Below are 25371 nucleotides of genomic sequence, written 5' to 3' on the forward strand. Positions count from 1 at the left end.
AGTTTGGGAGTTCTATTTACACACATATATACACATAACACTGTTAACTTCTGTTCATCTTGCTTAAGTTACTAAATTACAATGAGATTCTAATAAGGATAGTTTTAACATCAAAAACAGACTCAGGTGCAGTCTATTGCTGCTGGTTCTTTTCTAAAGTGGGACGATTCGTAACAAAATTGGGGCCTGTGTCCAGGATATGAATAGATTTGGGGGCGTATTGATTAATTATCGATTTCATTGGGGAAATCAATTTTGATTTATTTGTGGGTGGAAAATCAGCAGCAATGGATGTTGATAGATATCTGGAAGGGCCAACATCTGAGGCATTAGAGGACGCCAGAAGGACTGGGTTGTTGGGTATTGCTAAAAAGGTTAAAACTTGCTGAGGTGAAATTTATAATCAGGAGGGCACTGATGCAGAGGATAATCGCTGAACATTATGTATCTGACGGTGTGTTTAAAGTGGAGGTGTTGGAGGTGTTTCCTGAAAGTAAACCTAGTGAGCTTGAGCTCCCATACAAATGACAAAAATTAAAGATGGAGGCTGCGGAAAGGCAGAGGCCGTTTAAAGCTAGAGAGGCAGAAAAACGGAGAGAAGAGGCAGTAAAACAGTGGGAGGAAGCAGAAAGACAGAGGCTGTTCCAGCTGGAAAAGATAGAGAGATTACAGCAAAGGGGTCTAGTGTTACACTCTGGTGATAAGTTTGAGGCCAGTTGGGAAGTTAAATTGCTACCTCCATTTGACAAGGCAAAGGTTGATAAACACTTCCAGTATTTTGAGAAGGTTGCTCAGAGTTTAAAGTGGCCAAAAGAGGGTTGGCCTATTCTCTTACATAGTGTAATTAAGGGGAAGGCTCAGCAAGCCTATTCTGCTTTGATAATTGATGAAGCAGCTGATTATAGAACATAGAACAGCACTGCACAGGCCCTTCAGCCCACAATGTTGTGCCGACCTTTAATCCCTGCCTCCCATATATCCCCCACCCACTTTAAATTCTTCCATATACCTGTCTAGTAGTCTCTTAAATTTCACTAGTGTATCTGCCTCCACCATAGACTCAGGCAGTGCATTCCACACACCAACCACTCTCTGAGTTAAAAAAAATACCTTCCTCTAATATCCCCCTTGAACTTCACACCCCTTACCTTAAAGCCATGTCCTCTTGTATTGAGCAGTGGTACCCTGGGGAAGAGGCGCTGGCTGCCCACTCTATCTATGCCTCTTAATATCTTGTATACCTCTATCATGTCTCCTGTGATCCTCCTTCTCTCTAAAGAGTAAAGCCCTAGCTCCCTTAATCTCTGATCATAATGCATGCAGTCTAAACCAGACATTATCCTGATATATCTCCTCTGTACCCTTTCCAATGCTTCCATATCTTTCCTATAGTGAGGTGACCAGAATTGGATACAGTACTCCAAGTGTGGCCTAACCAGAGTTTTATAGAGCTGCACCATTACCTTGCGACTCTTAAACTCTATCCCTCGACTTATGAAAGCTAACACTCCATAAAGCGTTTTTAACTACCCTACCTACACGTAAGGCAACTTTAAGGATCTGTGGACATAAACCCCCAGATCCCTCTGCTCCTCCACACTACCAAGTGTCCTGACATTTATTTTGTACTCTGTCTTGGAGTTCCACCTTCCAAATTGCACCACCTCACACTTCTCCGGTTGTACTCCATCTGCCACTTTTCAGCCCATTCATGGATCCTATCAATGTCTGTCTGCAATCTTTGTCAATCCTCTACACTATGCACAACACCACCAACCTTTGTATCATCTGCAAACTTGTCAACCCTCCCTTCTACCCCCATATCCAGGTCGTTAATAAAAATCATGAAAAGTAAGGGTCCCAGTACCGATGCATGTGGGACACCACTAGTTACAACCCTCAAATCCAAAATATACTCACTCCACCACGACTGTCTGCTTTCTGTAGGCAAGCCAATTCTGAATCCACCTGGCCAAATATCCCTTCTGACTTTCTGAATAAACTTACCGTGTGGAACCTTATCACATAGTGATATGACATAGTGAAACCGTCTGTGCTCAAAGCTTACGAGTCGGTCCCAGAATCATACAGCAAATGTTTAGAAATTTGAGGAAATCTGTGAACTAGACTTATATGGAATTTGCTTATGAGAAGTTTGTGTGTTTTGACTGCTGGTGCACATGTAAAAATGTGAAGGATGATTTTAACAGCTTGAAAGAGTTGGTTTTAATTGAAGAATTCAAAAGCTGAGTGTCTGATGACCTAAAGACATATTCAGATGAAAAGGATGCTGTCACTTTGCAGTAGTCTGCTAGATTAGCAGATGAGTTTGTTTTAACTCATAAGGTTAAGTTTACCCAGAATAAGAGCTTCCAAAAGAGTAGCAGGGGAAAAACCAGAAATTGAAGCTGGGACCAGTGACAAGAGTAAGGATGAAGGGAAACAGTTGAAGGAGAAATATTCTGGTCTCACTTGTTACTATTGTAAGAAAGCTGGTCATATGATGGCTAATTGTTCTGTCCTGAAGAAGAAAAAGGAAAAGGAGGCAGTCCCGAATGCCTGTGTTCAGTATGTTGAAGCACCTATAAACCCACAGGGTTCTGAACATTCTGTTGAGGCTCAATTAAGGTCTGAGAGGTCTGACCGAGTTAAGAAGGGATTCGATCATTTTATGTCAGATGGGTTTGTATTAGTAAAAGGAAGGGTCAACCCCGGTACCAGTGAAAATTCTTTGAGTTACTGGGGCTTCTCAGTCACTTATATTAGACAGTGTTCTAAAGTTTGGTGCTGAGACTAACACTGGAGAGGTAAATCTTATTAAAGGCATTGGGGTCGGTATCGTTTCTGTGCCATTGCACAAGTGTAACTTCACAGTCAGGGTTGGTTTCGGGACCTGTTAAGATCGGATTATGCTCCAGTTTACCGGTGGAAGATGTTACTTTGCTGTTAGGAATGACCTGGCAGATGGTAAAGTTGTTCCTGCAGTGCAGTTGACAACTAAGCCAACCACTGACGACCCACAGATGGATTTTAACATTTATCCTTCCTGCGCAGGTAAGTCGCAGTATGGATAAAAATTCTGCCGACGCAGACGGATCTGTGCAGCATGATTCTAATACCCATGATAGCCAAAATCGGGATTCAGGTTATGATGACTTGTCAGGGACTTTTCTGCCTTCATTGTTTCAACAGGATTCAGGTAGTAAGTCTGATAAGAAAGATTTATCCCTGTCTTGGAAGGAGTTTATAGCAGAATAGAACCGAGACCCTGAGAGTGAAGCTTTGAAAGAAACAGCTCTCTCAGATGATGCGATTAAGAAAGTGGCAGTAGGGTATTATCTGGAGGATGGAGTGTTAATGAGGAAGCGGAGGCCACCTGCTATACCAGCGAATGAGGAATGGGCAATTGTTCACCAAGTTGTAGTTCCTAAAGTTTATAGGGCTGAAATTTAAACTTTGGCTCACAGTATGCCCTCAGGTCGACATTTTGGAGTGAATAAAACTGTAAACGGGATTATGAAATACTTCTACATGCCTAATTTGGGGAAATATGTTGTGACCTTTTGCAGAACCTGTCACACTTGTCAAGTCAGTGTCGGTTTGATAGGAGGCCCCACCGTGGTCTATACCTGCATTCGGTGAACCCTTTTCTAAAGTTGTCATGGATTGAGTTTGCCCATTGCCAAAGGCTAAAGCTGGCCATCAGTATTTGCTAACTATTATGTGTACTGCATCCAGATCCCAGACGCAATACCTCTCAGAAATATTAAAGTTAAAAATCTGGCGAAGGCTGTTACCAAGTTTTTTTACTTGATTTGGTTTGCCTAAAGAAATCCAGTCTGATCAAGGAAGTAATTTTACATCTGGATTATTCCAGCAGGTAGTTTATGAACTGGGAGCTAAACAAATTACATAATCCGCATTCCATCATGGGTTCTAGAAAGATTTCATTCTACCCTCAAAACAATTATTAAGACATAATGCGTTCCACACTGTCTCTCTCTCTCTCTCGCTCCGTGCCTTGTAAAGGCTTGAAAAAGACATCATCGGACCTCTCGCACGCACACGCCAAAAAAAGACACTGTGTTGAAAATGGAAAAGACTGGGATGAAGGAATATATTTGCTTTTGTTCACAGTAAGAGAGTTGGTCCAGGAATCACTGGGATTTAGTCCATTTGAACTTGTATTTGGTCACAGAGTGAGGTGACCTTTGACCTTGTTTAAAGGGACAGTGGATTGATGGGATTGATGTTAACTTGTTAGACTATGTTTTGAAGTTCAAAAATAAAACTACACCAGGCCTGTACTCTAGCGAGACAAAACTTAAAGATTTCTCAAAACAAAATGAAGTGCTGCTTTGATAAGCGGGCTTGTGAAAGAAAATACCAGGTGGGAATAAGGTGCTTGCCTATTTCCAATGTTGACGAATCCACCTCAGGCGAAATTCAACAGGACTGTATGAAATAGTCTCTCAAATTAATGATGTGAATTATGTTATTAAAACACCCCGACCGACGTAAACTAACACAGGTGTTACACATAAATATGATAAAGCCTTATTTTGACAAACAGGCACCGTCTGTGAGTGTTGTTGTCAAAAACATATGAATCTGGCAACCCTGAGAATGAAACAATTGACTCGTCTGAGACTTTTCACAAGCCAAACGTGGTCCCAGTTAGGCTCATGAACTCGGTTGTTCCAGAAAACATTGCTAACAAGTTGTCTCATCTGCAACCAAAACAAGAACAACAGCTGAAGGAATTAATTCTGAAGTTTAAAGATTTATTTCCCATGTTCCCAAGCAAACCACGGTCGCAGTACACGACATAGATATTGGTCAAGCCAAACCGATTAAACAACACCCATATCGCATGAACGTAGACAATGTAAATGGGTGAGCAAGTGTGGTAAGTGGGGAAACAGATTCGGTAGGTCTCAAAGGCAAGGAGTTCGGACACACAGTCTTGGCAGTAAAGTATTTTATTTACAGAAGGCAAGCGTGGGAAAAATGGCAACTGAAGCAACATGCACACAATTTACAGCAGTCGTGGGGAGGAGGAAAGTCGGATCGGCAATAAAACACACACGGTCAATTACTAATGAATGTGGGAAGATCGCCTGGGGACAAAGTACACGCGCACACACAACCAAGGGAAAAGTCAATACGATACTCTCCACCCCTTGTCTCTGTGCAGGCTCGGCTCTATGTTAAAAGGGACAGTAATCAACGCTCCCAACAGTATTCAATACACAGCTCACCAACAATTCCTCCAGCTCCGTTCCACGGTTCTCAGCCTGGGGTGAAGTAGGGGTGGTCCCTCGGAGATGGCAAATGGAAAGGGTCCAGCACACGTGGCACCCTTTATAGTGCAGCAAGGCTGGAGGGTCCCGCCCTGGTAATTCACAGGGGGGCCAATGGCTCTGTACCAGCAGAGTTACGATGATTACAAAGGCCAATTGCTCGAGGCCAAGTACAAAGCTAATTAAAGGGGCCAGTGTTGGGGTGGTGCATTGATGGGGAGGAGGGGTCAAACCTTGATTGGCAGGTGGCGTGCCTTCCGACCAGGTAGTGAGCTGTGGTGTCACGTGACTGTCAACGACACCCGTCCAATAAAATCCATAACTCGGATCCACGCCACTCGCCAAGCATTACATGTAACACAGTGAGAAGGAAAGTGATATATCTTAATGGAAGTCTTACACTCAACTATTTCTAAGGTTAACGCTGTATGTGACTGTACAGGCCTGAAAAAAGGCAGACGTGCTCTGAATAGTTTGGCAAGCACAGCATAATATACACACAGCGATGATAACGAGAATGAATGCAATCGACCAGTGGGTGACAGTTGCCCAGGGACCCAAACGGCCACCAGTTTTCCCCATGAGGTGTTCGTGCCGGAGGAGCTGGTCCCTCAATGTTTGAATTTTAGCCACCGAGTCCCGAATGTGAGCAGCCCAGTGGGTGATGTTGCTCCACACACGTCAGGGGTAAACGTGCAGCACTCCTTACCAATCACTGCACAGGTACCACCATCAGCCGCCAGTATGTAATCCGGGGCCTATAGATTCTGCAGGGTGACCATCCTGGCGGCCGCCAGCTCTGTCGCCGTTCGGGTGAGGCCATCTCGTTTGGCCGGCGTCCCCGAGCACACTGGTAATCTGGATCACCTCATGGGACAATCGGGCCGTGCCGTATCTGGGACAGGCTTATCGTCCAGAACCTCTCCGCCTCCGTGATGGCCCTCTTGTCCCGGTGGCCGCTGTGTGTCGGGTGCTCCCCCAGATCGTTCAGGGGGTGGATAAAGGGCAGCACATATGGCACATAAAGCAACAGCCGGACCAGCTCGCGAGAAGCCACGGGTAGGCGCGGTGGCCGCAAATCTAGCGGGTCCCGTTCAAACTCCAGGGAGCCCCCAGCTTAGTGGCACCACCGGCAGTGGTCACTGGAGCGCCCGGATGTTAAAACCACTATCTTTATTAGTGTCTACTGATAATATAGCAACTTAACCAAGATAAACAAAAATTAACACTGTTATGTGTAGGTGTGTGTAAATGTAACTCCCAAACTATTGAGCTCGGCGGAACAAGGCTTCGAGTCTATAGATGGGAAAGCATGGAAGTTCAGTTCATCCACGGAGTAAATGATGGGAGAGAGATATTTGTAACCCAGGGTAAAACGTAGAGAGAAGGCAATTACGCCGAATTCCACGGGTTTCCACGGTGGTAATTAATAAACATCAGTGCTGGAAGATCCTCCGTCGAACCGTTCCAAATCCACACACGAATTACCACCAGAGTGATCTGTCACAGGGATGCCGTCTTCAAGGGGTTACCACATCACACACCCAGGCAAAGGGTAACTTCGAGTGGTCCCACAGGACATTCCAAAATCCACTCCTTTGGATTATACGGAGTGACAGCCACACATCGGATGTGCACCGGATCGATGATCACCCCACCCTTGTGGGTGAGCAGAGTTCCAAATCCCCAGCTTCCACAAGCTGGAACTGATGCCTGTCTCCAGGGTTCCTTCCTCCTCTCTCTCTCTCTCCTCCTCTCCGTCTCTCTCCTCTCCTCTCTCTCGCTCTCCTCTCCTCTCTCTCTCTCCTCTCTCTCTCTCTCTCTCTCTCTCTCTCTCTCTCCCCCTCCCTCCCTCCCTCTCTCTCTCTCTCTCTCTCTCCCCTCGTCTCTCCCCCCCCTCTCTCTCTCTCTCTCTCTCTCTCTCTCTCTCTCTCTCTCTCTCTCTCTCTCTCTCTCTCTCTCTCTCTCTCTCTCTCTCTCCCCTCCTCCCTCCCTCTCTCTCTCTCTCTCTCTCCCCCTCCCCTGTCCCTCTCCCCCCCTCTCTCTCCCCCCTCTCTCTCTCTCTCTCTCTCTCTCTCTCTCTCTCTCTCTCTCTCCCCCTCCCTCCCTCTCTCTCTCTCTCTCTCTCTCTCTCTCTCTCTCTCTCTCTCTCTCTCTCTCTCTCTCTCGCTCTCTTCTTCTGACGGTGACTGTCTGTGTCCTTGTTTTAAAGGTAAACAAGCTGCGAGTCGGTCAGTGAACAACATCATAGTCCTGCCTCACTGAAGCGCTCTGTTTAAAGTGACAGTCCACAGTGAACGAAACTTGCGGGTCCGTAACAGTGCATTGATGGGCGAGGAGGGGTCAAAACTTGATTGGCAGGTGACGTGCCTTCCGACCAGGTAGTGGGCAGTGCTGTCACGTGACAGTCACGACCCCTTCAATACACTAGGTCCAGCAACGCTCTCTCAAACCGCTCAGTCTCAGAGCCCCGCCTCTTTGTCGACCTACTACTATACTCCCGACATAAAAACAGTTACCCGTCTTTCCCTCCAGGCGACCTAGAACGCTCGAACAAGACGCGGAGCCGGCTGTCTTCCAGCAGCTGGTTCTTACAGCGCCCGTGCCGGATCCGGAGAAGAAGAATGCATCGGGCGCCGTCATGACAAGCATTATGCGCCGATCTTTTCGTTTCTATAGCATTCTCCAGTTTTATTTTTACGAGGTCGAGTTAAGCGTGCAAGGGATCCGGCTGGATTCGAAATCGGGCCCCATCGCTCCGGAGTCCGGCGCTGATGCCACGACTCCACCAGCCGGCCCCACCTCAGAGTGCAGAGGAGCAAATTCCATCCACACAAGGTGATGTTTCGAGGACGACATTTGCCGCATGCAGTTTGCCGTCGCGGGGGAGCTGTACGCTTGAGAGACACAGAGGCGGTCTATTCGGGAATCTCCACCTCTAAACCTTCTCGAGAAGGCTCCAGAGTCAGGATGTAGATCCCGCCAGCCGTCCACCAAGTCAAAGGGGCCGACTAACTCCTTTCGCTTCTTTGCCGACGCTGTGTCGCGCTGGAGACTGCAGAGGTTCCCCACCTCGAAGGTACATTTGATGTCCCCACCCCCAGGATCCATGGAGCTCAGTAGAGTGGACAGCTGACGGAATAAGGAATAGGCGCATCCGCATCACCCCGCCCCTCAGGTCATACACGTTGATGAAATGCAGAGGTTCACCATCCCAGGCGCACAGCCAGATGGAGCAGGCGGCCAGGCTCGACATCCTGAGCTTTTACCATTTCCGGCTGGAAGGTCGAGGCCAACAGGATCGCCACCCCGCTAGAGCTGGAGCTGAGGTGGCTCATGTAGACCCCTCCCTGCCACTCCAGGAGCCAAGCGGACTCGTCCCCCGGGATGGTATGGGTTCCCTACAGGAAACTCACCGTATACCTCCCATCACTGAAGACTGCGAGAGTGTTTTATCTTCAGAGAGAACCCCCAGCTACCATTCAAATTTAGACCAGCTACAGTGAGCTTCATGTTGGGAACAGACTGGGCCTCAGCACCAGTACCCTTCCCAGTGAGAGCGGAGGCGCCCTCAGTCGCACTATCCAGAAAGAAAGCAAAAATGCTCTTTGCTTTCCGGGCCCGAGTGGTGCCAACGCCACCCTGTGACCCACCGTCTCCCGAAGGAACGAGGCTGCTTCCCTCTCTGATGTCCCTCACCAGGTCATCCAGAAAGGATTTCAGCTGCCGCCTGTCATTCCCCGACACAGCATTCCTCTTCCCTTCCCCTTCCGTCTGAGGATGACTCGCAGGGACTTCACCAGCCTCGGCATGCTAAACCAGCGAAGCGAGGTTAGTTTAGGCCGATGCTTTGCACCCTCAGAGGTGAGAATGAACTCTCTGATCTCCTTCACAGGTATAATTGAGGATTTCTCAGGAGGGGTGAGGATGTCCACTGTTTCGCTATCAAAAGAGTCTCCCTCCAACCCCTCACTGCAGACAGATTCCCCATCTTCCTCCTCGTGTGCTGCAAATTAGTGTTGGGCACTTAAGCGAGAAGCCTCAGACACTGAGTACGAATGAAAATTCATTAACAAAATATTTTTTTACTTGGTTGCACTATTGCAAAGCAGCAGCACCATTATGCAATTAAAGACATATGTTCAATAACAGTTAATTTGTCGTTTTTTCCAAATTCCTGCGTGATACAAGTAGTCTTAAATTATATTCGTGTTAATCTTCAAGCTGTTTATCATAAACAAAAAAATTCTGAGGAAGCAACACTTTTGAAAAAACAAAATTGTTGTCCAGTGAAATTATAGGACAGTTAGTCTGATCTCAGTGGTCAGGAATATGTTCGGGTGTATTAAGGGTGAGTTTTTTGGGTACTGTAATTGGGGAGGCATGATGAAGTAGGACAAAGTCAGCAGAATTCCTTTGCAGGGAATCATGTGTGACAAATCACTTGCAATATTTTGAGGAAATAACAGGCAAGATAGATAAAGCAGAGGCAGTGGATGTTGTTTGCTTGGATTTTCAGATGAGCTTTAACAAGGTACCCCATGCAAGGCCGATTGAGAAAGTAAGGAGGCATGGGATCCAAGAGGACATTGCTTTGTGGGTCCAGAACTGGCTTGCCACAGAGGACAAAGAATAGTTGTAGTCGGGTCATATTCTGCATGGAGGTCGGTGACTAGTGGTCTATTACTGGTGGACTAGTGGATGACTCCCATCCACTCCATAAGGTACTGGTTAGGCACAGAAGTGCATTCAGCCAGAGACTCATTCCACCGAGATGCAACACTGAGCGTCAAAGGAAGTCATTCCTGCCTGTGGCCATCGAACTTTACAACTCCTCCCTCGGAGTGTTATTCCACTTGGAATAATTTATTTATTATTATTTAATTATGGTTTTATATTGCTATATTTCTACACTATTATTGGTTGGTGTGACTGTAACAAAACCCAATTTCCCTCGGGATCAATAAAGGATATCTGTCTGTATGTCTGGTGTGCCTCAGGGAACTGTTCTGGGACCTCTACTCCTCGTGATTTTTATAAATGACCTGGATAAGGAAGTGGAGGGATGGGATAGTAAGTTTGCTGATGACACAAAGTTTGGGGGGATGTTGTTGATAGTCTGGAGGGCTGTCAGGGGTTACAGCAGGACATTGATAAGTTGCAAAACTGGACTGAGAAGTGACAAATGGAGTTCAACACTGATAAGTGTGAGGTCATTCATTTTGTTAGGTCAAATACGATGGCAGAATATAGTATTAATGGTAAAACTCTTGGCAGTGTAGAGGATCCGCGGGATCTTGGGGTCCGAGTCCGTAGGACTCTCAAAGCTGTTACGCAGGTTGACTGTGTAGTTAAAAAGGCATAAGGTGCATTGGCTTTCATCAACCGTGCGATTGAGTTTAAGAGCCAAGAGGTAATGTTGCAGCTATATAGGACCATGGTCAGAGTCCACTTGGAGTACTGTGCTCATTTCTGGTCGCCTCAATACAGGAAAGATGTGGAAACCATTGAAAGGGTGCAGAGGAGATTTACAAGAATGTTGCCTGGATTGGGGAGTGTGCGTTATGAGAATAGGTTGAGTGAATTCGGCCTTTTCTCTTTGGAGCGATGGAGGACGAGAGGTGACCAGATAGAGGTGTATAAGGTGATGAGAGGAATTGATCGTGTGGATAGTCAGAGGCTTTTCCCAGGGCTGAAATGACTAACATCAGAGGGAAAGTGTTTATTACACAGAGAGTGGTGAGTGTGTGGAATGGGCTGCCGGGGGCGGTGTTGGAGGCTGAACCGATAGGGTGTTTTAAGAGACTCCTGGACAGGTAGATGGACCTTAGAAAACTAGAGGGCTATGGGTAACACTAGGTAATTTCTAAGCTAAGGACATGTTCGGCACAGAATAGTGGGCTGAAGTGCCTGAATTGTGCTGTACGGTTTCTATGAAGATGCATTTTGTGTCAATAACTGATTTGGAAATGTTGGATTTGGTCTCTTAGCCAAATAGTGGACACAGTTTGGGAACAACTGGGTTCCAAGTATTGGTCCCTACAACACCCACTGGGACATCTTACAGGCCCAGGAAGGGTCTTTAAACAGACCGACTACCAGAACAGACGAAGACCACTCGGCCCCTCCAAACCGTCCTGTCATTCAATAAGTCCTTGGACTGGTCCATTCGCCCCCCACTTTGCTCGGACCATTGGCCCCACTTGTAGGTCAATAGACTGCCGGTTTGACCCCCAATGTGGTGAATCCCTCTGCTCGCCACCACTCCATCTTTCCAATAAAATGCACCCCCCCCCCTTCCTTTCCCTGCTGGGTTCATTCCCTCCGTCCCCGGGGATTCGGCCAGTGTTCTCCTCCTACCTCTCAGCGATACATCAGACTCCGGCCGCAGGGGACGCTTCAGAAGCGGGAAGAAATGGAAAGAAATCAAAAAGCGGGACATTTACTTTGAGGTTTATCCCGCCGAGGAAGCGGGGGAGACGATCTCTCGGCTGTTTCGCCTGTACTATTGGGTGTAATGAGTAATTAACATCGCTTCGCACCAATGGAAATAACGCAGCACCTGAATCCTCTGTTTCTCTGGGGGCCATAATTATAACCGTTGCTCTACAGATCCCACTGAATAAAGTTGAAATTTCAAAGTTTAAGTCTGAAAAGGGAGAGATTAATGGCGGACAGAAATCGACTGTGTCTTACATGTCCATGAGTGAGAGGCGGAGTCCTGTGTTAAATGTTTAACCATCACGGTGACTGAAGGCAGCTGCAGGTTCATGAGGGACTGTTACTGTCAGATTCTGCAGTTCTTGCGGCTACTCATCGCACCCAGGACTGAAACCTGGTCACTGAGCATTGGAGGAGTCTGTTCTGCTGATGTTAGCCTTAAACTAGACTGGTGTTTAATATTGTGGATCTGTGAAAGATAAATCAGCTCTGTATCAAGTCCCGTGTCTCAGGTACTTACTGTCTCTACCACACTGACGAAGCAAACTAGGGAGGCCAATCGGCCCACCTGGTCCCTGCCCATATTTCTGTTAAATATCAGTATATGAAAATCTACCCTTGCCGTTCCCCTCTCACTCTCCCTGAGATGACAGGTTGCCCACCATGTAACCTACTCTAGAAAATGCTTAGAAAATGCTTAGAAAATGCCCACTGCATAGCCACCTATTTTCCTAAGCTCCATGTACCTATCTAAGAGTCTCTTAAAAGACCCTATTGTATCCGCCTCTACCACCATCGCTGGCGGTGCATTCCACACACACACCACTCTTTGTTTTAAAAATCTTAGCTCTGATATCTCCTCTGTACCTACTTCCAAGCAGCTTAAACCTATTCCCCCTCGTGTTAGCCGTTTCAGCCCTGGGAAAAAGCCTCTGGCTATCCACACGACCAATGCCTCTCATCATCTTATACACCTGCATGAATTCCCTGCATGATTTTCTCCAGGCTGAATAAGACGATGAGCTCACTGTGGTTGTGACGTTGTTCAGGGCTCTGGACGAAGTTGGATAAACTCCTTCTTCCCCACTCTTTTCAACGTGTTGGGTCATTTTCACCAATTTTAAAGGACTGTGCCTCAGACAGCTGGGTTGTTGCAATTGTTACGTACCAGCAGCAACAGATCACTAACGGAGTCTGGTTTCGATGTTAAAACCACTCTCTTCTTTAGTATCTGCTCCAAATATAAAAGATTAAACGAAATAAACAGAATTTAACAGTGTAATGCATATATATAGCTCCCAAACTATCAAGCTTGGGAAACAATGCTTAAAGTCTTCAGAAGGTAAAATAGAAAAGTTCAGTAATCCACGGAAAAAGTGAGTGATAGGAGAGATTTGTAAATCCACACGAACATGTAGAGAGAAGGCAATTACGAAGAATTCCACACACATTCCACGCTGCGTAAACGAAACAACAGTCGCTGAAGATCTTATCCGTCGATTAGTTCCGAAATCCTCTTAGAAATATCACCAGGTGACAGTCACAGGAATATCGTCTTCAACTGGTTACCACAGAACACCCCGATTCCAGGTAAGGGCCAACAAAAGTGATACCACAGGACACTCCAGCAAATCCACACATATGGATGATACGAAGTGACAGTCACACATCCGTTGTGCACTGCGTGCCGATGATCAGATCAACCCAACCTTTTGGGCATGGAAGAGTTGCAGCCTATAGCAGTCACACGCTGAAGTTCCAACAGCTTGTCTCCCTCTCCCTCTCCCGCTCCCGCTCCCTCAGGCTGCCGCAGCTTGTGTCTGACGTCACAGCCCCGCCTCACTCAGGCACTTAAAGCGACACTCACAGTAAACGAACCTGCGGTCTCGTAACACAAAGCACCTCTAAAGTCTGACAGCAGACTAGCGAGTGAATCTTCGATAGTGCAGAGTCAGAAACCGAAGAGTTGCCAGCCTGAGTCAGGGCTTTGGGGCTCCAGAGAGAGATGGGGTCTAGAGTTTACGAGGAGGAGGAGGAATCAGACCAGCAGGATATGACTACAAAAGAAACATCAGAAACATTTGGAAACTGGTTGACCGGAAAAAAAGGTGGTTAATTTCTGCAAAGTACTAGTGGAAATCAACAGATGAGGCAGAAAATGTGAAGAGGAATAAATAGACAATGTTTAGGCCGAGCCCCTTCAGCATGCCTAGACTGTGTACTCCTCTGCTTAGTTGCTGCCTGAACTGCACAGTTCCTCCAGCATTTTGTGTGTGTGTGTGCGTCTCTGTATTTCCAACAACTGCAGAATCTCCTGTGTTTTTTAACTGCATTTTACTTTGGCATTAGATACACGTTGGTATTGAGTATATTGTTTATGGGAGCCGCTTTCTGCGTTAAAACAGCTGCTGATTTTTCTATACACACGAAAAAAAAATGAGGTATGGACAATGAACCGGTGCTTGTAGAAATGTTTAATGGCACCTTAATTACCCATAATGCGGTGCGTTAAAAATTTCGCCGGCCCTAAAACACCGATGAAATGCGCAGGCGTCAGGCTGATGACGTCCCCGGGTATCACCCATGCGCGCAGTGCCCTGCAGGCCTTGAAAATGTCGGGCGCAGGTAAGATCGATTCTCTCCGATTTTATATTAAACACCGACTTCAGGACGATTCCTGTGAAATCCGGTCACCGTGGCCAGCAATCCCGGAACAGTCCTGCTCTCTTCCCTCTCTCTCAGACCCACGATCCGTACACGGGCCCCGGGGAGCTTCCGGCTGATGAGGGAATGGGAACCGATGGATCTCTCAGACAGAGCTGAGCTCCAGCTATCTAAATGAAAGGATTAGGAACTCAGAGGAAGGGAACAAAATCTTTTGCATCAGCAGTAGAGAAAATTACCTTTGTTCTACCTCCAATCACAAAGAAGAGGAAATCTGCAGATGCTGGAAATCCAAGCAACACACACAAAATGCCGGCGGAACTCAGCATTAGTACTCTTTTCCATAGATGCTGCCTGGCCTGCTGAGTTCCTCCAGTATTTTGTGTGTTTGTTGTTTGTTCTACCTCCTCCTGTTCTGAACTTTTCTACAGGTGAGAACATGTTTTGTCCCATTCTCTCTGGGTACATGGTAATATCAAAAACCTTTGCCCTTGGCAACAAGTAGCTTTCACATCACAAATGTGCCAGACTCCAGTGAGACAGACTACTTCCCTTCCCTTCATATTCATTGGCATTGCATTCACTGAGTTCACCACCATCAGTCACCTGGAGAGGGTTCAGGGGAAATATTTATGTACAACACAGAAACTGCTGTTACCTGTCTGTATTGTGGTGATGCAAAAGTTGCTGGAGAATTTGCAAATGGGAAGAAGTGGAGTGAAATTTGGAAATCTGACTTTTTAAAGCGTCATTTAGCAAACAAGTCACATATGGACAGTGTGCAAAAGCTCTGGCGAGAAAATCCTTCATAACCCGCTATAGGCCTGCTACATAGGTTGTGTGAGAGTGCAGATGAACTCGATACAAGCCAGAGGAGATCAAAGTTTTTATCGACAGTGATTTGCTAGCTGTGAAAATGAATACCTCTCTATATAAAATTCACTGTGCACACGTTTTTGCACACGGGATTTGATCGAGGTATTTAAAATGTTGAGAGGGATAGATAGATAGAGTTGACGTGAATAGGCATGATTTGAGAGTTAGGGGGCAAAAGTTTAAGGGAAACACGAGGGGGTATTTCTTTACTCAGAGAGTGATAGCTGTGTGGAATGAGCTTCCTGTAGAAGTAGTAGAGGCCAGTTCAGTTGTGTCATTTAAGGTAAAATTGGATAGGTATATGGACAGGAAAGGAGTGGAGGGTTATGGGCTGAGTGCGGGTAGGTGGGACTAGGTGAGATTAAGAGTTCAGCACGGACTAGGAGGGCCGGAATGGCCTGTTTCCGTGCTGTGATTGTTATATGGTTATATATGGTTATATGGTTGTCACTGGGTTAAAAAAAAAATACACGGTACATGATTTATGTGCACACTTGTCATTACAAATTAGAGGGGACATTGGTGGGAAGGTGGGGAGACCTCCAGTGTTGTTGATGCCCTCACCTACAAGATGTGTATCCAGCTGCATTTTAAGGAGTTGGAACTGGAAATGGATGAATTCCGGATCATCCAGCAGTTGGAGGGGGTGATAGATATGACATGAAGAGAGGGGAGTTACACCCAAGGTGCAGGACACAGGAAACTGGGTGAGAGTCAGGAAGGGAAATGAGGTTAAATAGCCATCACAGAGTACTCTTGTTGCTATCCCACACAACAACAGGTGGAACACTTTAGAAAGTATTGGGGGGATTACCTGGCAGAGGAAAGTCAAAGGAGTGATAGGGGATTCATTAGTTAGGGGAACAGAACAGGAAGGGGACTAATATCCTCGTGGTAAGAGCTGCGAGAGCAAGTGTGGTGGAGGGGGGTGCTGATGTGGTTAAAATGATTTGCAGGGGGAATGGGAGCCAGAATGACAGGACAGATAGTGGAGAGGGTGATTTGAATTGAATTGACTTTCTTACATACATATACATGAGGAGTAGAAGTCTTTACATTACATCTCCATCTAAATGTGCAATGTGTAATTTATAGTAATTTATAATAAATAGTTTGTGCATAGAACAGTCAGTATAACATAGATATGCAATTGTATCAGCATGAATTAATCAGTCTGATGTCCCGGAGCCTGTTGGTCCTTTTGCTGTGGTACCGTTTCCTGGATGGTGGCAGTAGGAACAGTTTGTGGTTGTGGTGAATTGGGTCCCCAATATCTTTTGGGCCCTTTTTCCACACCTGTCTCTATAAATGTCCTGAATAGTGGGAAGTTCATATCTACAGATGCGCTGGGCTGTCCCGCACCAATCTCTGCAAGTTCCTGAGATTAAGGGAAGTACAGTTCCCATACCAGGCAGTGATGCAACCAGTCAGGATGCTCTCAATTGTGTCCCTGTACAAAGTCCTCAGGATTTCGGGCCCCATTCCCAACTTCTTCAACTATCTGAGGTGAAAGAGGTGCTGCTGTGCTCTTTTCACAACACAGCCGGTATCTACAGACCATGTGAGATGCTTGGTGATGTTTATGCCGAGGATCTTAAAGCTGTTCACCCTCTCAGCCCCAAATCCTTTGATGTCAACAGGGGTTAGCCCGTCTCCAGTCCTCCTGCAGTCCACAATCAGCTCCTTTGTTTTTGTGACAATGAGGGGGAGTTTGTTTTCTTGACACGTCAGATGTTGTTCAGACCTCAGACAGAGTCAGCAATCAAATGGTTGAGCATGGTGCGATGAATGTGCTGAGCTGTGTATATCACAATGCAAGAAGCATCGTAGGAAAGCCCGATGAGCTCAGGACAGGGAATTATGATATTGTAGCCATTATAGGGGCTTGTTTACACCCAACAGTTTGAGGGATTTAGAGGAACAAAGTTGTAGGTAGATTGTAGGCCATGTCAATAAACAAAGGTTGATTCAGTAAGTGATTTTAACTTTACATATATTGACTGGAACTCCCATAATGTAAAAGGACTAGATGGGGTAAAGTTTGTCAAATGTGCCCTTAATCAGTACGTAGAGTTCCTGATGTAGAAGTGAGCAATAAGCTGTTAGGAAATGATCAGGGCTGGTGACAGAAATTAGTGATCATAATGCCATGAGATTCAAAGTAAATATGGAAAAAGAGAGGTCTGGACCATGGGTTCAGATTCTAAATTGGAGAAAGGTCAATTTTGATGGTATCAGAAAGGATCTGACAAGTGTGGTTTGGGACAGGTTGTTTCCTGGCAAAGGAGTACCTGTAAGTGGGAGGCCTTCAGAAGAGAATTTTTGAGGATGCAGAGTTTGTATGTGCCTGCCAAAATGAAAGTTGAAAGGTAACTGGTCCAGGGAACCTTGCTTTTGAAGAGAAATTGAAGCCTCGTATATTTTGTTCCTCTAAATGCCTCAGACTGTTGGGTGCTACCGAGACCCATTAATGACTACAAATCATGATTCTACGCACTGAGCTCAGCTGAATTTTTTTGTTGTCTTCTTTTGGTTTCTCAAAGCTTCCGAATAGTTTTTGTTCTTTTGTTTGCCCTCTCTTTGACATTTATGTTGGCTTTGGCTTCTCATTTTAGCCACAGTTGTGTCCTCCTGTCTTTCTAATGCTTCCACTTCTGTGGAATCACTCAGGTCCCGAATTGCTCCAGAAACTCCAGCCACTGCTGCTCAATTGTCACTCCTACCCTTTCCCTTCCAAACAAGTTTGGCCAGCTTCTCTGCCATAGAAACACGGAGAAGTTCAGTAAAGAAACAGGCTCTTTGGCCCATCTAGTCAATGCCAAAAAAGCATTTAAACTTGCAGTGTGATCTGGACCAGCTGGCAAAATGGTTTGAGAAATGGAAAATGGAATTTAATGCAGACAAGTGTGAGTTGTTGCACTTTGGTATGAACTTTATTCCTTGGAATGTAGAAGATTGAGGGGAGATTTGATTGTGATAGAGGGGCATAGATAGTGTAAATGCAAGTTGGCTTTCTCCACTGAGATTGGGTGGAACTACAACCAGAGGCCATGGGTTAAGGGTGAAAGGTAAAATGTTAAGGGTAACATGAGGGGCAACTTCTTCACACAGACAGTCATCAGGGTGTGGAATGAGCAGCCAGCACAAGCGGTGCATGCAAGCTCGATTTCAACATTTTGTGTAGGTACCTGGATGGTAGGGGTATGGGAGTGGGCAGATTAAATAGTTCAGCACAGACTAGATGGCCCAAAGTGCCTGTTTCTGTGTTGTAATTTTCTATGACTGTGACAATAATACAAAAATTCACTCTAAGTCCTTTTAACAGCTGTGCGGACCAACCATTCATCTCAGCAGGAATTTTTTATATGGCGTTAAAACTGTGGCACTTTAAGTTAATAATACATAAAAGAAAATCCCAGATGCACATCAAGAAAGACTATTTGCGTGAGACTGTTTCAGTTACTGTGGGGCCAGGCACCCATGCAGTTCAGCAGGAGGGGGGAATAATACCAATGGAGAGAGTCAAACTAAGGCTCAAATTGGAGATGGCAGAAATGCTCCTTTCTGATAGAGACAGGAAGAGCATCAGGGAATTGATGGTCATTCCAGAAACCAGCACTCTGCCCAGTCAGGAGATGATATCTCTTCTAACTTGTGTTGAACCTCACTGTATCAGTGTGATACCAGATCAAACCTTGTAATCTCATCTGAAATGTTGTCCTAAACCCATTGATGGATTTTGTAAATCTTTTTACAGGTTAAAAATGAGAAGGAATTTGTCTCCAGGAAGCACAAACACGGCACACCAGTTTTGTTGTCTCTGTCTAGATATTTAAGAAGTGGAACAAGGGATCCTATCGACCATCCTTCCTGCTCAGACTGTGGGGAAGGATTCACTCGGTCATTTGACCAACTGGCAACCCATCATTTTACACAGGAGAAAGGCCTTTCACCTGCTCAGACAGTGGGAAATAATTCACTAGGTCATCTCAACTGAAGGTACATCAGCAAGTTCACACTGGGCAAGGCCATTCACCTGTTCTGTGTGTGAGAAAGGATTCAGTTGGTCTTCCCACCTGTGGACACACCAGTCAGTTCACACCACACTGGGCAGAGGCTGATCATCTGTTGAATTTCTGGGAAAGGATTCACTCAGTCATCTGACCTAATGCATCACCAGCGAGTTCGCACAAAGGAGCAGCCGTTCAACTGCTTGGTCTGTGGGAAGAGATTCACTCAGTTATCCAGCCTACAGAGACATAAGCGAGTTCACACTGGGGAGAAGCCGTTCATCTGCTCAGAATGTGGGAAGGGATTCACTCAGTCATCCCAACTACAGAGTCATCAGCGAGTTCACACTGGGGAGAAGCCATTCACCTGCTCAGTCTGTGGAAAGAGATTCACTGATCCATCCAACCTGCAGAGTCATCAGCGAGTTCACACTGGGGAGAAGCTGTTCACCTGTTCAGAATGTGGGAAGAGATTTACTCAGTCATCTCAACTACAGAGTCATCAGCGAGTTCACACTGGGGAGAGGCCGTTCACCTGCTCAGTCTGTGGGAAGAGATTCACTCATTCATCCACCCTACAGAGACACCAGCGAGTTCACACTGGGGAGAAGCCGTTCATCTGCTCAGAATGTGGGAAGGAATTTACTCAGTCATCCCAACTACACAGTCATCAGCGAGTTCACACTGGGGAGAAGCCATTCACCTGCTCAGTCTGTGGGAAGGGATTCACTGATCCATCCAACCTACAGGGTCATCAGCGAGTTCACACTGGGGAGAAGCCGTTCACCTGTTCAGAATGTGGGAAGAGATTTACTCAGTCATCCCAACTACAGAGTCATCAGCGAGTTCACACTGGGGAGAGGCCATTCACATGCTCAGTCTGTGGGAAGAGATTCACTCATTCATCCACCCTACAGAGACACCAGCGAGTTCACACTGGGCAGAAGCCGTTCACCTGACTAGTCTGTGGGAAGAGATTCTCTGAGTTATCCCAAGTACAGAGTCATCTGCGAGTTCACACTGGGGAGAGGCCATTCAGCTGCTCAGACTGTGGGAGCAGATTCGCTCAGTCATCCAGCCTACAGAGACATCATCGAGTTCACACTGGGGAGAAGCCGTTCACCTGCTCAGAATGTGGGAAGGGATTCACTCAGTCATCCCAACTACAAAGTCATCAGCGAGTTCACACTGGGGAGAAGCCATTCACCTGCTCAGTCTGTGGGAAGGGATTCACTGATCCATCCAACCTACAGAGTCATCAGCGAGTTCACACTGGGGAGAAGCCGTTCACCTGTTCAGAATGTGGGAAGAGATTTACTCAGTCATCCCAGCTACAGAGACATCAGCGAGTTCACACTGGGGAGAGGCCATTCACCTGCTCAGTCTGTGGGAAGAGATTCACTCTGTCATGCAACCTACAGAGACATCAGCGAGTTCACACTGGGGAGAAGCTATTCACCTGCTCAGTCTGTGGGAAGGGATTCACTCACTCATCCAACCTTCAGAGTCATCAGCGAGTTCACACTGGGGAGAAGCCGTTCACCTGCTCAGTCTGTGGGAAGAGATTTACTCATTCATCCACCCTACAGAGACACCAGCGAGTTCATACTGGGGAGTAGCCGTTCATCTGCTCAGAATGTGGGAAGGGATTCACTCAGTCATCCCAACTCCAGAGTCATCAGCGAGTTCACACTGGGGAGAGGCCGTTCACCTGCTCAGTCTGTGGGAAGAGATTCACTCATTCATCCACCCTACAGAGACAACAGCGAGTTCACACTGGGGAGAAGCCATTCATCTGCTCAGAATGTGGGAAGGGATTCACTCAGTCATCCCAACTACAGAGTGATCAGCGAGTTCACACTGGGGAGAAGCTATTCACTTGCTCAGTCTGTGGGAAGAGATTCACTGATCCATCCAACCTACAGAGTCATCAGCGAATTCACACTGGGGAGAAGCCATTCACCTGCGCATTCTGTGGGAAGAGATTCACTGATCCATCCAACCTGCAGAGTCATCAGCGAGTTCACACTGGGGAGAAGCCATTCACCTGCTCAGTCTGTGGGAAGGGATTCACTGATCCATCCAACCTACAGAGTCATCAGCGAGTTCACACTGGGGAGAAGCTATTCACCTGCTCAGTCTGTGGGGTGAGATTCACTCGGTCATCTGACCTACGGAGTCATCAACAAATTCACACTGGGAAGAAGCTGTTCACTTGCTCAGAATGTGGGAAGAGATACATTCGCTCTTCCACACTACAGAGACATCAGCAAGTTCACACTGGGGAGAAGCCATTCACCTGCTGAGAATGTGGGTAAGGATTCACTCTGTCATCTCAACTACTGGCATACCAGTCATTTCACAATGGGGAGTGGCCGTTGTTATGAATCCCTAGGTTTTGTTTGCTGTGGACTGTTATTTCGAGAGAGAGGGAGAGATAGAGATTAAGAAGGTGAATCGGTCTGACTTGCAGCTTGTTTACATCGCTCGCAGTTTGTTTAGTTTTAACTGAGGACACAGACACTCAGAGTCAGACGTAGACGAAGGAGGAAAGATGGAAGGATCGAAACCAGGGAACTAGTGGCCAAGGGTCTCTGTTTGGAATTCTCCTATGCCCAGAAGGGTGGGTTAATTATCAATTCAGCATACATCAAATGTGTGGTTGTTACCTTGTTTGAGCTATAGGAGTGGATCTGATTTGGGGTATCCTGTGAAGACCACTGATGTGTCAACCCTTGCCTGGGTGTGGTGTGGTAATTCATCTGAAGACGATACCCCTTGTGACAAGTCACTTTGGGTGATAATTAGTATGTGAATTTGGAAAGATGACAGATAAAATCTACAGTGACTGTTCTCTTGTTTTACGACCATGGAACCTGTGGAATTCGACATAATTGCCTTCTCTTGACATTTACCCTGGATTACAAATCTCTCTCTCATCACCTATTCTGTGGTTGAACTGAACATTCATACTTTACCACCTCAAGAGTCCAAGCCTTGTTTCCCCCGAGCTCAATAGTTTCGGAGTTTTATTTACACACATATATACACATAACACTGTTAACTTCTGTATATCTTGTTTAAGTTACTATTGTTACGAAGGATGAACAGCTCTGATGGGCAGAAGGGTGCAGGGTTGCCCATGTCCCCCTCCCTTGGGAGAATTACAAACCGTTACTCTTGCCAGGCTGCTAATGAGAGAGAAAGAGATGGAACTAAAACATACTTGGACTGGAATATTTGCTTCAGATAAGGGAGAGATAACCCAGGGAGGAAGAGACTTGTTGTTCCACCATATTATGACTCCTGTAAAACTTATGGCTCCGGAGAGGGCTGTTTACTTGGTACTATTCTGTTCATTAAAATTCCTCAGTGGACAGCCGGAGTGGGCTGGTTTGATGGGCTAAGCCATTCAAAACTGATTGACACCTGAGACCCAGTGAGTAGGGATAAAAGAGAGGTCTGGGGAGACACCCCTCAGACGCACCAAGAGACACACTAGTGAGCGCTGCTTAAGTGTTGGAACCCACGAGAAAGTGTGGGGCATCGGAGACCGAATGAAGGATCGGTCAATTTTAACTCATAGTGTTTATAGCGAGGCCGGTGGGGCCTTGTATGTGTGTCCACCCTTGCCTGGGTGACGAATCCACCATAGAAGAACGGTCTAGCTAAAGGACAGAGGGGTCATACCTGAATGGCCACAACAACACATCGACTGATCAAGATTGTAAAGGAAGGTTTGACTGGCTGTCACTGTTTGCTCACTCTCTCTCTCTCCAACAATTACAACACATCGACCAACAACTACCTCAGTACGTATGAACTGAACTGAACTTTATATTCACATATGACAATTCATTATCCCCGGACATCGATAGAGCTTGTTTATTATTGATTATTATTATACCCACACTTTTAGGTTTAGTATTGCTAACGTGTATTATCTGTATATTTGCATTGTTGATATTGATTTGTATATTTTACTAATAAACACTGTTTTGATAATAGTACCAGACTCCAACGGATACTTCTATCTTTGCTGGTAAGACACCCAGTTACGGGTACGTAACAAATTGGGGCCTCGTCTCGAGATTTGATACCAAATTGGGGGGCCAGTGAATCGGGCTTTAAGTCCATTATTTGTTCTGGTTGCGTGGGTAACCAGATGGGAAACCAGCAAAGATGGATATAGATGAATTTATAGAAAACTCGACTTTGAAGATGCTGGAGAGTGCCAAAAAGACAGACTTGGTGAATATTGCGAAAGGTTTAAATCTCCCAGAGGTGAAGTCGTCAATGAAAAAGTGGGAGATACAGAGGGCCATAGCCCAGTATTATATATCCGAGGGTGTGTTCACGCCGGGGGTATTGGAACTTATCCCTGAAAAGAAACCAGTTGTTGGGGTGGTTCAGTTAGAGTTTGAAAAATTAAGGTTGGATGCGGAACGGAAGAAAAGGGAGAATGAGATCCTGCTAAAGGAGTTAGAGGCGCAAAGGGAGCGGGAAAGAGCTGCCTGGGAGGCACAAAGGGAGAAGGAAAAGGCTGAAAGGGAGATGGAGGGAAGGGAAAAGGAGAGAGATAGGCAGCATACGCTGGACATGGAGAGGTTAAAGCAACAGGGAAAAGACCGAGGGGAAGGCTCAAGAGAGGAGATTAATATTAGTAGGGAGTTTAGGTTAGTACCTCCGTTCAAGGAGACGGATGCTGATAGTTACTTCTTGCATTTTGAAAAGGTGGCAGTGAATCAGAAGTGGCCCAGAGATCAGTGGGTGGCGTTGTTACAAAGTGCATTAAAAAGTAATGCTCAACGGGCATATGCGGCGTTGTCTGAGGGGGAGTCTGAGGATTATGAGCAAGTAAAACAGGCTATCCTTCGGGCCTATGGGTTGGTACCTGAAGCGTATAGACAAAAGTTCAGAGATTTAAAGAAACTGTGGAATCAGACGTATGCAGAGTTTGCCTATGAAAAGGGTGTGCTCTTGGATCGCTGGTGTGCTGCAGAAAAGGTGGAGGAGGATTTCCATCGTTTCAGGGAGTTAATTCTGATTGAGGAATTTAAAGGTTGTGTTTCGCATAATATCAGGATGTATCTGAACGAGCAGCCGAATAAGCCTATATCGGAATTTGCCAGGTTCGCAGATGAATATGCCCTAACCCACAAGACAAAGTTTTCCTCAAATAAGAGTTACCAGAAAGGCAGTAGGGACGGTAAAGAAAGTCCACCGGCTAAGGTAGAGAATAAGCCATGAGCTAGTGGTAAAGGTAAGGAGGAGGACAAGTAGGCTGGCAGGAAAGTTCCTGGCTTGACCTGTTATAATTGTGGAAAGGTTGGTCATATTGCATCTAAGTGCTTTGCTCCGAATAAGGGGACAGGAAAAGGGAAAACGCAGTCCCTACAGGGTGTATTGAGTCGATCAGCAAATCGACGAGGAAGGCAAAGGTAGATAGAGTACGAGAGGGGCGTGAGAAATTTATTTCAGAAGGGACGGTGTCTGTGAAAGAAGGAGAGACCCCATTTCCAGTGAGAATCTGGAGAGATACTGGGGCTGATCAGTCATTGATCCTAAGTAAGGTGCTAGATTTCGGTCCTGAAACTGGAGAGGTGGTATTAAGAGGCATAGGAAAAGGGACAGAAGCTGTACCTTTGCACAGGATCATGTTAAAATGTGACCTGGTATCTGGACAGTCGAAGTAGGGGTGCGGTCAGAATTACCGGGAGACGGCGTGGACGTCCTTCTTGGTAATGATTTAGCAGCTGGTGACGTGTGTTCAGCAGTGAAACTGAAAAGCAAGCCTGTGAGGGCTGAGGACCCGCTCCTGGATTCTAAGATCTATCCCGCATGCGCGATCACTCGCAGCATGTCGAGAAAGGCGGCTGAGAATGAGGACAGTTTAAATGAGTCCTGTGTTGATTTGGCTGAGACGTTTTTACCGACACTGTACCAAGAGGGGTTAGGGGATGGTAAAGCGGAGAATAGGGAGGGGAAGGATAATAAAGGAGAGGAGGTGGACCTACCCTTAGCAAGAAAATAATTTATAAAGGAGCAGGGACGTGACGAGGAGCTTGTGGCATTGA

The 25371-nt window shown here is 46.2% G+C and overlaps 1 protein-coding gene across 1 annotated transcript in view; it reads left to right on the forward strand.

The window, feature by feature from the left end:
* LOC140721763 (uncharacterized) overlaps positions 1-25371 on the forward strand; it is a 71013-nt gene that overhangs the window by 40605 nt on the left and 5037 nt on the right. Inside the window, 1 exon segment of the mRNA XM_073036559.1 lies at positions 19533-21091. Coding sequence (XP_072892660.1) covers positions 19533-21091 — 1559 coding nt within the window.

The sequence above is a fragment of the Hemitrygon akajei genome, unplaced genomic scaffold, assembly GCF_048418815.1.
Source record: "Hemitrygon akajei unplaced genomic scaffold, sHemAka1.3 Scf000061, whole genome shotgun sequence".
Classification (NCBI taxonomy): domain Eukaryota; kingdom Metazoa; phylum Chordata; class Chondrichthyes; order Myliobatiformes; family Dasyatidae; genus Hemitrygon; species Hemitrygon akajei.